We start from the raw sequence: 16,890 nt of genomic DNA on the forward strand, positions 1-16,890 counted from the left end.
TTTATGAGCTATTTCTTTGCTTCATTTCTTTCATAGTGAATGACTCTGTGAAGCAGCAATACCGTGATAACATCCGCTGGATTGAAGAAGCCAGGAGGCATAATTTGGTACGTGTACAATGAAGCTTTGAGATTCTGAGCTAAAGAATATACCTTCCAAATCTAGATATGGGTACTACGGAGTCCCTTAATCCTAGTTTGTCTTTAACAATGAGAATTTCAGGCCCCAAATTTGATTTTGCCTCTGGTTTGTAATGACAGCTTGCTTATCAAATTAATTTTTTTTTATGTCACTTCATGTTGTTATAAACAGTTCTCTACAGCTGCTCCTCCAAAATGTATAATTTTAAGAAGCTGTCTGTTATTACTTCTGTAATTGTGGATCATAAATAACTTTGATTCCTTTCTAATGGACCTTAATTGAAACTCTAAAAAAAACAGAGCCTCCATTGAATAAAATGTAACATTGGAAATCTTTATTTAACAATCCATTAATCTAGCGGCTAGAGACAGTTTTACAAATAGTACACTGTTTCCTTCCGTGCATAGAAGCCATTGCTGCCAGATAAATAATACCAACAATGGAAGCCAGAGAAAAGTCAGCACCAAACTACTGTGCCAGTTTTCCTAGGCACAGGCTGCTGGGGAAGGGGGACAGCTGAAGATAGGGAGCAGATCATTTGGCTTTGGGGTGGTGAGAAAGAGATAGGGTTGCCAACTCCAGTTTAGGAAATTCCTGAAGCTTTAGGGGAGGTGGAGATTTTGGGGTTTGAGGAGGGGGGACCCCGGGGGGGGGATGCACCCTCTAAAGCAGGGATAATCAACCTGTGGTTCTCCAGATGTTCATAGACTACAATTCCCAAGAGCCTTTGCTAGCGTTTGCTGGAAGGGGCTCATGGGAATTGTAGTCCATGAACATCTGGAGGACCACAGGTTGACTACCACTGCTCTAAAGCATCATTTCCTCGAGGGGAACTAGGGTTGCCAATAAGGTTGAAAGCTTTGGGTTAGGAATTACCTGGAGACTTTGGTGGTGGAGCCAGGAGTGGGTGGTATTTGGTGCGGGGAAGGACCTCAGTTGGAGTATAATGCTATGGAGACTACCCTCCAAAGCAGCCATTTCCCCCAGGGGAACTGATCTCTTCAGTCTGGAGATTACATGTAATTCTAGGGGATCTTCATGTCCCACCTGAGGTCTGGCATCCCTTGTTGCCAGCTTCCATGAGGGGGATGAAAATCACCCAGGATTACAACTGCTCTCCAGATGACAGAGATTAGTTCACCTGTAAGAAAATGAAGGATCGACTCTACAGCAATATATCCTGTTGATGTAAATTCCCACCTCAACCCCCTGCCCCCAAGGATCCACCCCCCAACCCTCCAGGAATATCCCAACCTGGAAATGGCGCCTTAAGGGGAACTGATCCCTGTACCTGGGAGATGTGTTGTGATTCCTGGGGAACTCGAGGTACTACTTGGAGATTGGCAACCCTAGAAGGAGAGAAGGAAGCGGAGGACAGAGGGACAGAAAAGCATTACGGACATTTAGCATTCTTTGCAATCATAGTTCCTTTCCAGTTTCTATTAATACTTCCAGGAAACTTAGTATTGGATCATGGGTCTCAAGCTGTTGGTACACTGGCTTGTGCCAGCTAATCACAGATTCATTAGTTTTATTGTATAAGTATAGATAGCAAAATAATCCAACGGAAACTAAAATGCTTTAGTCCTGACAGTAGGTAGCTATGAATTCGATATCCTTGCTTATTTTAGCTAAAGAAGACAGATTTAGCTCTGGCCATGTCTGGACCATAGAGATAAGCCAAAATATTTTATTGTGGCAATATTTCTACTTTCTAGGTTGTAGGTTCCCAAGCCAGGATTTTATATTCTGATCAAAATGGCCGTGTAGCTATTGCGAGAGCTATTAACCAAGGCATTGCTGAAGGAAAGATTAAGGTACAGTCTCTCTCTCTCTGATATATATATATAATATATATATATATTTACTCAATGTAACCTAATCTTTTTTGTTTCAGATTGGTCTGGAAGAAAAAGAGCAGTGGGGTCTGGCCACGTACTGGGAATATTAATATCATATTGCCAGAATTCAGGTGGAGAAAAAGGGGCAAAAACTTTTCATATAAAATACAAATTGTTTGAAGTCAATAAATCTGTAATAAATTAACAAGCGTAGTAATTTAAAATGAGCTCAGCTTTGACAATAACTACATATTGTGCTGAGCCTTTGTAGTTGTGGCATTTTATAAGATTCCTGAACCCTACTGTGTTTTTTTCCCTATTCCCATCTGGACTCATGAATTGTAGTGTTTTCACACATTTTCATTCATGGGTATGCTTCCTTTGTAATCCTCAAGGAGAGTCACAAAAGTGCTTTTTCTGCTTTAGGCACAAACACTGGGAAGCCATCGTAGTTAACAGCTTCCTGTATTGGAGATTCCTGGGCATGAATTAGGAAACTTGTACCATTTCATCTAATGGGTGGATATGGTCTGGGTCCACTGTTTCCTATTTTCTTTGTATGGTCACCCACAAGTCCCAATTTATTTGGTGTGGTGACGCATCCAGGGCTGGTCCATAGTCAAAAATGACCTTGGCATTCATCTGGTTTGGCATCTACAATGGCTGAACATGCATTTTGGAGAAACAAATAGACATTGATTGCACAAAAGATACATCTTCCCCCACTAAGAACCCTAAGCAAGTGGCATTCTAATATACACAGTGTTTGCATATGGAGGTTACATTCCAGCCTTTGACCATCCTCTCTTTCTCCATTACTCCCTCTTTAGATTCTAAGAAACTCACTCTAGTAACCATCAGAACACATTATACTTGACCAACTTGTATATGCAATGGATTGGGGGGGGGGGGGAGACACAAGCTAATGTATTGAAGAAATTTTTTTCCAGGGTCAGATCTTGGTTTCCATAATACAAAGAAACATCATCAACTGTCTGGCCCCCATAGTTGACACCAAAAACCACCACCTATCGACCAGTAAAGTTGCACTCCATGTACCCTTCTTTCTAAGGCACTCTATGTACCCTTCTTTCTCAACTTTTTTACCATTGAGAAACCCCTGAAATATTCTTCAGGGGTTGAGAAACCCCAGAAGTGGTGCGATCGTGCAGAAAATGGTTGGGAAGCATAGCTGTGTACATGCCCACCCGGGGCCTCTTCTCTTCTACTTTCTCCAGGCCCATCACTGGCCATTTGGGGGGGGGGGACAACATGACCCAATAAATGTTTGACAAATTTAAAAAGATATGAAAAATTAATTAACTCCCACCCATTGGGGAAACCCTTCCAGGGCCATCATGAAACCCTGGTTGAGAAAGCCTGCTCTAAGGAGAAGAAGGTGGCCCTTTTTGAAACTGTTGTTTTTAAATTATTAATTTTAATTAAATAAATTGGGGTTTATATACTTTTTTATTATGTAATGTTATCATTATGATGTGAGCAACCCAGAGCCCCCAAGGAAAGGATAGCACATAAACAGAAAAAATAATTAATTAATTAAAGAGAGCAATGGAAAAGGCACAGACAGCCTTTAGGGAGGGCTGGTCTACAAATCTAGGGTCCCACCCTACAGGCTGGGCAACACTTTGTCTGGGTTGAATGCAATCCTTTGAACTCCATTTTGATACAGAAAGGAACAGGAGTGTTCAACATCCTGTGACTGATAGGCAATGGAAAGCCTCTGCATAAGCTAGTCCTGGTATAAATGCCTGGCCTTCTGCATTGCTTGGTCAACAGGCTAATAATGCCTGCCTGCTGCATTTCAGGCTCCAGCCTTTGAGCCTGGAAACAGTAAAGCCAGGGGCTCAAGCTTCAGCTCTACACCTTCAGAAAGGAGAATAGCATATGGTGACCCAAGTATCCAATGTGGCCCTGGAGCATGCTCTAGTGCCACCCTCCATACTGACTTTGGAGTAGATGGGTTTTCCAGTGCAAGTTGTTACCAAAGCTATGATATACCTTGGAATTAGTGGCTATGAGGTCAGCAATTGGCCTAAGTATATTCAGTCCAAACAAAGATTCAACGCCAGGCATCTTTCAGTACTGTGGCAGAATAATCATAAAGACTCAATCTAGGAAGCCTTGACTGACCTGTGTCTGGTTTATGTTACTCTGACAATGTTTACTGTTGTATTTTAAATGCCATTGATCTTTTTTGGAGCTCTCAAAGAGCCCGTAATTATAAAATAGTTTTATGAAACAATCATAGCCTAAGAAAGGAAAACTCTCTGGGGCTCTGAAGTGCAAGGTCAAACTCCCATACCCTGTGGTGTATACTGTGTCTCTTTTTAAAATGTTATCCAAATCTTGTTTTGGCCACTGCCATCCTTGTAGTGGATACAAATAGACCGCAGGCTTTGCGAGAAGCACAAAACAGGATCAAACTCTATCTCCTATCAGCTCAAGGGCAAATGATATGTGATAATGGGTTGGGAGGTCTGTGAATATAGCCCCCCCCCCCTCTTTACTAGCACTTCAGCATCTATTTCCTGTTGGCAGAGTTTTAAAAAGGGAATGAGGAGCAGATCACCAGAAAATAAAAATAGGAGAGAAGAGACCTAACTAACTGCTCTGTTGTCTGCAGTCATTCTTCTGTTGGTTTCACTGGAAACAAGTAGGGAGGAAGTATGCTCAAAAGCAGGAAAAGTCCTATTGGACCAGGACATTAGAGGAGATAATGTGAAAGATATCAGGAAGTTCTTGATCTAACTATGCTAAATATGCATCGCTTCTGACACCCCCTGCAGGACACTCTTTATATTCTGCTCAATCATGCACACTGCCAGCACTTCCCATCATAATTTATCCCACACTACATAGAAATGGACCTGCCTTTATTGAGGGACCATATCATTATTTTAATATTTTATTTTATTTTAATTAATATAAACTCAAGTGGTTAATGAAAACTTTACCATTATTTGGCATATTCTTCACATGAAAAATTCCAATCTTTTCTCCTTTAAACAAAACAGGGGCCTGTTGTCCTTAGTCGAGATCACCATGATGTAAGTGGGACAGACAGTCCATACAGGGAGACATCAAATATCTATGACGGATCCGCACTTTGTGCAGGTTAGTTGATATGCTCAATATATTAAATTAGGGTTGTCAGCTCTGGATTAGGAAATACCTGGAGATTTGGGGGATGGCGTCTGAGGAGGGCAGGGTTTGGGAAGGGAAGAGACTTCAGGAGGGTACAACACCACAGCGTTCACCTCCAAAGCAGCCAGGGGAACTGATCTTAGTTGTTTGGAGATCAACTCTGATACTGATGGGTTCTCCAGATGTGTCCTGGAGAATGGCAACCCTATATTCAACTAAACATTGTATGCATTCATCCTTATCCATGGTTCCTCTATATATTTGTGAAACAGCCTGGGGAGTGGAATGTGTCCGGCTGTCCAAGTTGGAATAGGGCCAATCAGTGTGCAGCCAGCTTTGCTGATTGCCCCTGCCCCTGCAACTCCTGCCCTCTGTCCCTGGACTCTAGCCTCTTTGCTTTCAGATGCACCTCAGTGCCTGGAGCCAGCAGCAGGTAAGGGGAGAGGACCCTGGGCAAAGGATCGTGGTGGAGGGCCTGCTAATGAGGGCCTCCCGGCCTGCTGACTGTCTGCTAAGGAGCTCTGTCCTGGGCCTGCTAACAAGCTGTCCTGCCCCACATGCCCCACTAGATCCGGCTGTGAGCTGCAGCCCAAAGCCACCTTAAGCTGCCTGGCCAGGAGCCAGGGCAGGGGACCCTTTCAAGGCCCGTTCTTAGGAATGGGCTTTGAAGCTAGTTTATTGAATAAGAAGGCATTCTTATCCTGCAGTTTTTCCACAGTGGAAAGAATTACTGTGTATGATGCCTGTTACCAAGTGACAGAAGGGCCTATATGGCCATGGCCTTGACATGTACATCTTTTAACCCCAGGGCAAGGGATCAACATCTGTGCTTGCACCCAATCTTGGAAACAATATTCTGGGAGAAATTGTGGAGAGGTTAAAGACAGAGAGCAGGGAGCAAATTGCATCTTTAATGTGAATGTAGACATACTGAAAGAAAGCAAGGAAAGAAAGCAGATAAAGGCAAAGCACTAGACTTGGGAATTATACTAGCACTAGTAAATCACAGATGCAAATTGCACACATTAGGGGAATAAATGAGTAACAATGTTTTCAACAGTTCCTAGTGGAAATCATCCCATTAAGCCAGATTTAATCTTCCAGAGCTAGTCCAAAAACTGGTTCCCACCCTGGTTGGAAATCCCTGTTCTATAGGGTTGCCAGCTTTCGGTTGAGAAATACCATGCGATTTTGGAAGTGGAGCATAAGGAGGGCAGGCAGAGGGGAGGGACTTCAGTGGGGTATAATACCATAGAGTCAGTCTTCCAAAGCAGCCGCTATCTCTAGGTGAATTTATTTTTGTTGCCTAGAGACCAGTTATAATCCCAGCCACTACCTGGATTTGGAGGATTCTTAATTTTCTAGAACAAAAATGTTGAGCAATAATCAGGTAGTTCAACTTTAATTGACCAGATTTTCAATAAGGTACAGTTTCCAAGGTTTTTTCTTTCTTTCTAAAAGACCCTAAAAATTCATGTTCATCAGCTGTTTATTTCTTTTCCTCCCCTACAGATATGGCTGTTCAGAATTTTGTAGGAGATGCATTGAGAGGTGCTACCTGGGTTGCCTTACACAATGGTGGTGGTGTTGGCTGGTAAGGAGAACTTGACTTTGAAATAATAGGATATTGTCTGGTGAAAACCGGGTGAGGAAAAGAGGTGAAGAAAGCCAGGTTGCGTAATGCAGCAGCACAGAACCATGATAAATGAACTTCCTTCAACTTGTTTCATAGCTTAGCATTTCTGAGCCTTTTCAATGAGTACCTAGGAAAAGAGGCTGTCTTTGAAGGGTTGTCCCCCAACGTATAAGGTTGACATCTGAGTGCAGTAGAACTTGGTTGAAGTTGCTTTGTTTCATCTGCTTTGTACACACCCATAATACTAGAGCTATGTTTGGAAATTGACTCTTCCCACCTACCAAGCACACGAGAACAGAAGAGAGCTTTAAGCTCTGGAATCTGATTGAAAACCACAGCTACTGTTTAAATCTTTTGCAAGAAGCAATCAAAATAGAGGAGTTTCAAACTAAGTTGTTAACATGAAACAACTTTTCCACGTGCACGGCAAAAGCATCTAATTTTTAAATTAAACCATCAATTGGCTTTTTGACCTTAGTTCTTGTTTAAAACAATATCACCATGAAAGAAAACAATTCTGAAATTCACATTTAAAAAACAAAATAAAACCTAGTGCCCATACAACAGCATCAGTTAGAAGCTAAGTAAGTAGTTAAAAGCCATCAGAGAGGATGCCAAGCAGACAGATAAAGGCAGGGGGGTTCCACAGATTTGGAATTGCCACCAAAATACTCTGTTGTCCTCATAATTTCCCATCACCTCAGCCAGCAATTCAGTCAGAGTAAGCACAGTCTGCTGAATGCTGATTATACACGTAGAGAATCTTTTAAAGCATTCTGACCTAAGAAGAGTTTATCAGGGATCATTTTCCAAGTTGTCATATAACTGGGTGTTACACGCTAGAAAACAATTACATGTCATGCCTGGGAATACTCAGTACTGGGAACATCTCTGCTAAGTGGCAATGATTGTAGGGTACCAGAGAAAGTCTTGACAAGTATGTTTGCATGGGGAATTCCAGAGCTTGTTTCACACTTTCCTCACTGTGGGGGGTGTTGTCCCACATAAACGTGCTTGGAATTAATGGCCAATTTCCTTGTGCCATAATCAGGTAAGGGTTGCAGTGCCTGTTTCCAGTTCAAGACCCATCTTCATTGCTCATGTGGATATTCAATGAATTGGGCGAAGAGGTGCACATGTGGTGCCAGGATGCACGCCATACTGAAAGCAGACTACAAGTGTTGCTGGCTCAAACTAAATTCACTGGTGACTATGGAGGAACTTATTGCTGGTTCATTTCCACCTATTTTCACTACTAAGGTGCAGGGGCACAACTGATGACTTGCTATGTAAACAGCAACAGCTATTCAGGACAATCTTGAATGTTTTTCAGAACAAGGGATGTATATTCATGGTCATACCTCATGTTAATGATTTTCAGCCAGACTGTATTTTTATGGATTTTCCACTACTGCTCACTTTCGCATGGCTTACTAATAGCATTGAATTGCTGAGGGAGAGTGCGATGGATGGATTGACAGAGCATTGCTGCCTGCCCCAAGAGAGAATGCTAAGTCTAGCGTGGAAGTTTTGAGGGCCAGTCTCATCTAATATTTCCTGTCACGTTCCACTTTACCAAACTGAAAGACTGGGAAGTCCCTGTCAGACTGATCTCCCGGGGCCCTATTAACAGCCCCATGACATTCCATTGGTGTAAATCATCTGTTGGATATAGCTTGTGATGTAATTAGTGATGAGTGATGTGAGGGATCCTGGGCTCAACAAAGATGTTGCAGTCTTTACACAGGGAAAACCAATGGGCACACAGGAAAACTGGCCCACGTGGTACCAGAACTAGCTTGGTGCTGTGGTTAAGAGCAGCATCTTCTAATTTGGAGAGTCGGGTTTGATTCCCTACTCCTCCTTCACTTGCTGCCAGCTGGGTGGCCTTGGGCTAGTCACAATCCTGATAGAGCTATTCAGATCAGTCAGTCCTGTCAGAGCTCTCTCAGGCCCACCTACCCCAGAGGGTGTCTGCTGTTGGGAGAGGAAGGGAAGGGGGCTGTGAGCCACTTTGGTATTCTTTCAGGTAGTGAAAAGTGGTGTATAAAAAACAACTCTCCTTCTCCCTTCCTTTCCTTGCTTGCCAATTGTACAGTAAAGGAACCATACATTGCCTTTGTCCAGCAACTCTGCAAATCCTATCAGGTGGGTAGCTGTGTTGGTGTGAAGCAGCAGAACAAAGTCCAAGTTCACTGGTAACTTTAAGACCAACAAAGTTTTACTTCTGGGTATGAGCATTGATGTGCATGCATATAGTATCTGACGAGGTGTACACACACATGTCTGCAAATCCTTGTCAATGACAATCATGTGACGTTCCCCAAGAGATGGATGGTAAAACTGATGAGGGAGCACTACTGTGCTCACTTAGCACAAGCAATCTACTTAGATGATCCTCTAGTGCAACAGAATGGGAGCCCATACCCTCCTAATAATTACAATAAAACACAGTATGAACACTCCAGAGGAATGTGGGAAGTGTGAGATAGTCTTGTTCGCATTTTCCACTTAAAATACTGCTAGATGAGTGATCCTGGCCTGCTGTGTAGTTTGGTAGAACATGTGGAAACTCAGCCACTGAAGAATTTTCCTTTGAAAGAACAGATTCAGAATTCAGTATGGAAGAATGGGGGTTGTATTGCTTATCACTAGTTATATCACAAAACCATATCCTGAGCCATCAGGGAAGGGTGGCCCATAAATGCAATAAATTATAATAGTAATAATAATGATGATCATTATTATTATCTAATGATCATCTAATAATAATGATGATCATGATGATAGTAGGTGTACAAGCAGTGATTGGATCTTGTGGCCCTTTCTTGCATGTCCAGGGAAATGTCAATTGCCACTTTGGAGTCAGGAGGGGAATTTCCTCCAGGCCAGACTGACCAAGGATTCTGGTGTGTTTTTTTTTGGGTGGGGGCCATCATCTGGACATGGAATTGGGGTCAATGTGGGTGAGCAGGTAGTTGTGAGTTTCCTGCATTCTGTAGGGGGTGGTCTAGGTCAGTGGTCCCCAACCTGCGGGCTGCGGCCCGGTGTCGGGCCGTGAAGGCCTTGGCGCCGGGCCGCGGCTCCTTCTTCCCTCCCCCCCAAAGCGAGAAGCGGCCGATTAGCTCGCTGCCCGGCAAGCTTCTTGTTTCGGGAGGGGAGGGAAGAGAAGCTTGCCGAGCCGCAAGCTAATTGGCTGCTTTAGCGGCCGATTTGCTGGTGGCCCGGAGGGGCCAGGAGGGGGAGCCGCAGCCGCCGGCATGGCGGTGGCACAAACACGCATGCGTGGACTGCCGTGCACGCGCGTTTGCGCCCCTGCTGGGCGCAAACGCGTGTGCGCGGCAGTCCGCACACGCGCGTTTGTGCTGGGGCTGCTGTGCGTGTGCGGGCCCCCGGGCCGCCCTCTCCCCCCACTACAGAGCAGCGGTCCGCAGCAGCCAAAAGCTTGCGGACCACTGGTCTAGGTGACCCTGGCAGTCATTTCCAACTCTATGATTCTAATCAAACCCCAAAACAAGAGAAATAAATTGCTTAGGGAAGCTGATGTTCTTGCAACAGAAGCACAGCCTTGATGCGGATGTGTGGGTTGTAGGTACACATGAATCACAAAAAATAAAAGAATGATAATTCAGAAAAGCCTTTCTGACCCATGGGGTTTTCTTTGGCCTTAGCTACTTCTGGGAAACTCAGACAATTTATTGTGTGGTTTAAAGGGGCTTTGCTGGAGTTTGTAAAATTATTTCCTTGACTGAAATCCAATGTTGTATGATTCTCTTTCATTAATATCGAAATGCTTTTAAAGACTCAAATGTATTATGGTAAGTGACCATAGCATGATTTGAAAGACTCAGTTTTCTAAACAAGAGTAAAATGAGATTTAAAAAAAATATCCTACACCCAGCACCATGTTGTTTGTGCATGCACTCAGAATGTCAGTGGATGGAATGTATTTAGATGCCCTTCAAGCTACATTTAAAAACTGTGACCTTCAGACCCCAATATAAGGGGCTCTTCTACTAAAATGCAGCAACAGATTCCTGATGCAAAACAGGTCAAGTGCCAGCCATCCTTCCCCCACCCCACCCCCACCATCTCCAATTAGCTCTGGCATTTTTTTAAAGCAGCAAAATAGGAACTTGATTAAACAAATCTCTTTTAATTGGGCACTAAACCTCCAACAATTCTTAGGGCATGAGAGCCTTCTAGCGTTTAGTTCAGGAAGAGGCCCTCTTTTATTTTGTCTCATCACTGCAGTACCTGACTGTGCAATGGATTCTTCAGGCCACTCTGCTGCGCTTGATTTAGTTGTGCAGGTTGAGAATGATCATTGCAAACTATTTTCAGCAAGCCCAGTTAGTTTCTTATGGTTGTTGTGAAGATATCATGGGGTACCTACATGTATGCTGCTCTTCCTGATGGAGTGAAATGAAAACAGAAGAACCCAGCTTTGCTTTGGAGGCTCAAAGCAAAAATGCTTCAATTACAAAGGAAGTACATAGCTGATATTGCTCCCACAAAGATGGTTCAAAGCATTGTTTGGTTTGCAGTGGAGCTTGTTTGCAACATGCCTAGTTCTGCCTAAAGACACTAGATCATGGGAGAAGTTCTTAATGTTTTAGCTAAGTCATTAGAGGCATAAAAGGTAAAGGTATCCCCTGTGCCAGCACCGAGTCATGTCTAACCCTTGGGGTGACGCCCTCTAGCATTTTCATGGCAGACTCAATACAGGATGGTTTGCCAGTGCCTTCCCCAGTCATTACCATTTTACCCCCCCCCCCCCCAAGCTGGGTACTCATTTTACTGACCTCGGAAGGATGGAAGGCTAAGTCAACCTTGAGCTGGCTGCTGGGATCGAATCCCCAGCCTCATGGTAAGTGCTTCAGACAGCATGTCTCTGCCTTACCACCCTGCACCACAAGAGGCTCTTCAATTAGAGGCATATTACATAGGATATCTCATATGTTTTAATTGCTGTTTTCTACTAACTTGTAAGTGCATAAATTACTACTTACATTTCTAGGTCTCCCATCTGGACTGACTGCAGTGCAAATGAGAAGGGATAAGGGTATGCTAGAGTTCGTGATTTATGGAGATCAGACGCATCCAATCCCTAAAATGTCCCCAAACAAACATGCTTTTAACTTTCAGTTTTTCTGTTTACTAATACCCATCCCTCAGTTGAACTTCTGGTATTTGTAAGTTCACACATGTGCTATACAGAAAATGATAGCACTGTTACTTATATGACCAGTGATGTGTTTACTTGGATTTTATCATTCAGATTTTCTCTAGAAACCTTTTATTTTGTTAAGGATTTGGGAAAAATTCACCTTTCCAGTGATCGAAGAAATGATCTTGTCTATGTAGTTATTTGCTTGTATGAACTTGTGTCACTTTTGCTGTTATTTGGAGTTACAGTAACATTAGGGATGACCACTGTTACAACTTCATTCTCAAGTCCTGTTTATTAGCAGGAGGCCAAAGTGACTTGTAGCAACAAACAGACAGAGTCAATTTACTGAGTGAAGTACACAGTCAACAGTGTGATGTCTTGATTGCAAAAGGGGCCTGGAGTTCTTTGATCACCTTGCATGGAGACATCTGGAAATTATAGGAGGTAGCTAAGGTCAAAATGCCACATGTTTCTTTAATTATCTGAATATATGACCCAGTGCTAATGAGGGCAGTGCGCTTTCCTATAAAAGTGAGAAGACTTGTTGGAAAGTTCAACTGAACAAACCTGACTAACTGTAGATTTAATTTATGATTGCTTTTAGGTGTCTTGGGGAAGGCAAAACTGGATCTCACTGGCTTTGGATTTGTTGGTGTAGTTATCAAAATATGTCCTAACTCTAGATCTGACTTTAGAATGAAAAATGCAGTCACTGATTCTGTTTGAGAATCAAATGGCATGTAGAATTAAGAGATGGAACTTGAGAAATGAAAGGGATGAATTTCAAATGTCTTATTTAGTTACAAGGTTCTTCTAAGACTTAACTTTCATTACTATCAAGCTGGCCCAGCTGAAAATACTTACATGATTCATAAAAATATTTTCCTGGTAATATTAGTTAGGTCTGTCCACCATTCAGTAACATAATGAAAACCTCATATTCAACAGCAGTATTTCTGGATATAGGTGCTGAGAGCAAAGTACTGTTTAGGGCTGCTAGCCTCCAGGTGGGACCTGGGGATCCCCTGGTTCTTCCTCTGATCCAGCAGGACATACTGGTGGGTGTTTCCCAGCCCTTGGTAATGGAGGCAGGACAAATTGTTCACTTCCTTCCTCCCATGGTAGGAAGCACCTGTCTTCAGTCTTCTTCCTGTTTTACCTTTATATTTCAGCCATTTCTTTTTTTCTACTCTTATTCTTATCTTTTGCTGAACCTTCTTCCCTACTGCATCCTTCTGGTTGTCTGTCTGCGCTTTGATCAAAGAGCAGCAGGAGAGACCATAGCGATGATCACTGGCTCTCGCTCTGTCACCATGGCCATTTTAGGAATTCTGGCTTTGGCTGAAGCATTGGTTATGGCCATAAACAGCGTGAAGATGCTTTCTCCTCTGATGAGCAGACACTTGCCTCTTCAGTCCCAGAGGAGCCAGGAGAGCTCAGAAACATGGTGAGAGCAGCCAATAGCAGTCCAACTGGGCTGTCCCAGCCACTGAGTGAAAAGAGTTCTCAAAAGCTCCTCTTGGCTGTGCCCATGAAAAAGGCATAAAAGGAGCCCAAGCTGATCCAGGAGGGCTTGTGGGGGGCTCTCAAGAGGGCAGTGGCCATATTGGGGATTGGCAATATGCCATCCCAGATCAGCTATGTTCTTCTTCCAATCGGATCAAGCCTCAGGGGCATGTGGCAGGAATGTAGCTGAAAACAGCAGTCCATCTAATTTATCTCCTGAATTTTTCATGTATATGAGTCAGGCTGTAAAGGAGAAAGTTTCTTCCCTTTGGAGACAAGGAGACTCTCCCTTTGAGACATTGTCTTGTAAATACCCCCTCTCTCCTTCCCTGCATAGACAGGATGATTTGGGCACTTATTCCTGTCTACCCTCTCAGTTTTGTTGACCAACAAAGGCTGCACAAAAGAGGGAATGCCCAAGGAGGTCGAATTCTTTTGATGTGGAAGAGAATCACAGGGAGAGGGAGGAAGGGGGATTTATTACAGAAGAGGAAGAAATGGAAGCTTCCACAGAAAAGTGATTCTTTAATAATGAGGATTATCAATTTTTGTTGTGCAAGACAGTTGCCGTCCTAGATCTCAATAGTCTTAGCTGCTTGGAGCTACCAACTTGGAACCTTATAAATATTTTTGTTTCAAGGGGAATGGGGAATTCCCCCCCCTAAAAAAAAATGACTTTGCACAACATAATTTTCCCATGCCAGAATTCTTTGACCAAGCAATTTCTTTTCCTTATTAGAAAGATGTACACTTTATGCAAAACCTATGCTGCAGGTTACTCTAGTTGATGCTCCCATGAGTGCAATAGTCATCAGGTCTGGTGTTAGAGCAGTGGTCCCCAACCCCCAGTCCGGAGACCGGTACCGGTTCGTTGATCAGTCGGTACCGGGTCGCGGCTCCTCCTCGTCCTCCTTCCCGGCTGCTGCCTCAGGGGCTGCCCGGCTACTCTGCTGCCAGCTCACCTTTGGTGCTCTCCAGTGGCCGCCATGGCTAGGGCTCCCCCTCGGTGTGGCATTGCATAGCTGCTGCTGGCAGTGCCCCCCAGCGGGCAGCGGGCAGCGGGAAAGTGGTGCCGGTGGGAAAGCAAGTGGAGCAGGGGCTCAGGCGGTGGCAGTGACGTCCCTTGGCAAAAGACTACCCCCCCTGGCCTCAGTAGAATTGTCAAGCGTTGACCGGTCCCCGGTGATAAAAGGTTGGGGACCACTGTGTTAGAGGATGGCAAAGGTACTTGCAGAGACACTATGGACAAAAAGTCAGAGTCTGAGCTGCACAACACCCATGAGGCATTGACCATGCCAATACAAGCCTCAACCACAGCACTGGTGGTTTCTAGGGCAGCTATAGCTTGGTGTTGTAAATTGCTACAATTAATTCTGGAAAATGATCATAGGTGGGTAGAGGGCACCAACAAGCTGATGAAGGCATCCTCCTACAAGGCAGATGCCACATTGGAGACAATTATTTTTGTGGCTAGGGTCCTGGCCTCCACTACTGTGGCCAGACACCTGGTTTGGTTGTGTGCCTGGAGGACTGACTACCATTTGAAGACCATTATTACAGCATATTATACTGAACAAGGGGAAATAGATAGATAGTTGTTTTTACCTGCTACCTTGGTATTAATAATTTTTATTATTAAGGGGAATTTTGGGGGTTTATTGCATTTTATTCTTTTATCCTTGTAAACTGCCGTGGTCCCAGCTGGGATCTGCAGTATATAAAGCCAATAAATAAATAAATAAATATCCCATTCAAGGCAATACATTATTTGAGGATTACCTTGAGAGGGATGAGAAAAAAGCCTTGTGTAGGCCTATCAGGTCAGAAAAATGGGGACAGTCTTTTCATATACAGCACTTTCTTCCCAGATTTAGGTCTGAGGTTAGAAGAGGATCCTGGTATCAGAATATGTCAATGTTTAGAGAGGCAGATTCACCTCAAGATTCCAGAGATCTACCCCAGCATGTACTGATGGAGCTGACAGAGATATCAAACCCCCAAGGCATACTCTTGAGTAATCTCACCAAAGGCTTCTGAGAGTCAGGCATGCAAATCCTCCACCAGTTCATCAACTGATCTGCCGGGGGTTTCAAGTCCCAGAGCATTACAGAATCCAATTGGGTTCATAAGTCTAGATGTATGAAAATTAAATCTGCTCTCTGCCTAAACAGGGAGGGGAGCGGTATGTCAATCATAGAATCATAGAATCATAGAGTTGGAAGGGGCCATACAGGCCATCTAGTCCAACCCCCTGCTCAACGCAGGATCAGCCCTAAGCATCCTAAAACATCCAAGAAAAGTGTGTAACCACCTCCTTAGGCAGCCTATTCCACTGCTGAACTACTCTGACTGTGAATTTTTTTTCCTGATATCTAGCCTATATCGTTGTACTTGAAGTTTAAACCCATTACTGCGTGTCCTCTCCTCCTCTTTTTCATAGGGTGTTTTTTATAGAGTGGAAGCTGGGCTGGCTGGCCCACTCTGGGCTTTTCTCGCTCTGCGTGATTCTGATAATCTATGATTCAATCCAAGCCTTCTGGTTGTAGTGGTCCAACCATGGCACCCTAGTTGATTGGACCAGGCTGACATCCTTATTCCAAAGATCAAATCCAGGATATAGCTTGCTTGAGACTGGAACCAGCAACAAATTGGAAGAGTCCTAGTGCTGCCATGGCTGACACCAGGTCCAAACTCTGTGAGGAGTCAGTTATCTCTGTGTGGACCCTGAAGTCCCCCAGTTAGTAATCTGAGAAACTGCATAGCCCACCCGACAATCAAGTCCAGGAAGTTCAGCATAGCAGGAATGCTAAGTGCGAAACCGGGTGATAACTGGTCAGGTCAGTGGGATTTTGCTCTAAACGGTCTGGGGCTGGTGTACCTATGGAACCATCTTTTCCTTTATATTCCCCCATGAGCATTAAGATCTTCAGATCAAATTCTGCTCAGGATCCCTAGGTGAAACTTGCTTTGGCTTAGGCCAGGGATTTTTGGCTCTGGACCTAGTCTGATGGAATGCGCTCCCAAGGAAGATCAGGGCCTTACAGAACCTTGTCCAGTTCTGCAGGGCTTGTAAAAAGGAGTTATTCTACCAGGCTTATGGTTGGGGCCCAAAATAACACCCAACAAAGATGTTGACCTTATTGCTGGGGAGGAGGGAAGTGTTGGAAAAACCAGCTCCTGACGCTTAATACTCCCTGTCTGGAATTTTAATCAGGGGCATTAGTTGAATAAAAAGTTTTAATGTTTTATGAGGATTGCATGATGTTTTTATAGTGTTGTTGCCCACCCTGAGAAATATGGAAGGACAGGTTTAAAATGCCATAATTATTATATAATTATATAACATAATATATAACTCACAACACATTCCGGTAGTAGGAATGACTGACCTTCAAGGAGACCTGGTGCACCCCATAAGTAGACTCCTG

General features: G+C 43.8%; 1 protein-coding gene across 1 annotated transcript in view; it reads left to right on the top strand.

The window, feature by feature from the left end:
* The window catches only part of UROC1 (urocanate hydratase 1), a 62,108-nt gene that overhangs the window by 41,249 nt on the left and 3,969 nt on the right, over positions 1-16,890 (top strand). The window contains exons 15-18 of the mRNA XM_077325361.1: positions 37-107; positions 1,860-1,958; positions 5,018-5,117; positions 6,660-6,741. Of these exons, the coding sequence (XP_077181476.1) occupies positions 37-107; positions 1,860-1,958; positions 5,018-5,117; positions 6,660-6,741 (352 nt within the window). The remainder of the gene's footprint in view (positions 1-36; positions 108-1,859; positions 1,959-5,017; positions 5,118-6,659; positions 6,742-16,890) is intronic.

Source organism: Paroedura picta, chromosome 3 (assembly GCF_049243985.1).
Source record: "Paroedura picta isolate Pp20150507F chromosome 3, Ppicta_v3.0, whole genome shotgun sequence".
Lineage (NCBI taxonomy): Eukaryota > Metazoa > Chordata > Lepidosauria > Squamata > Gekkonidae > Paroedura > Paroedura picta.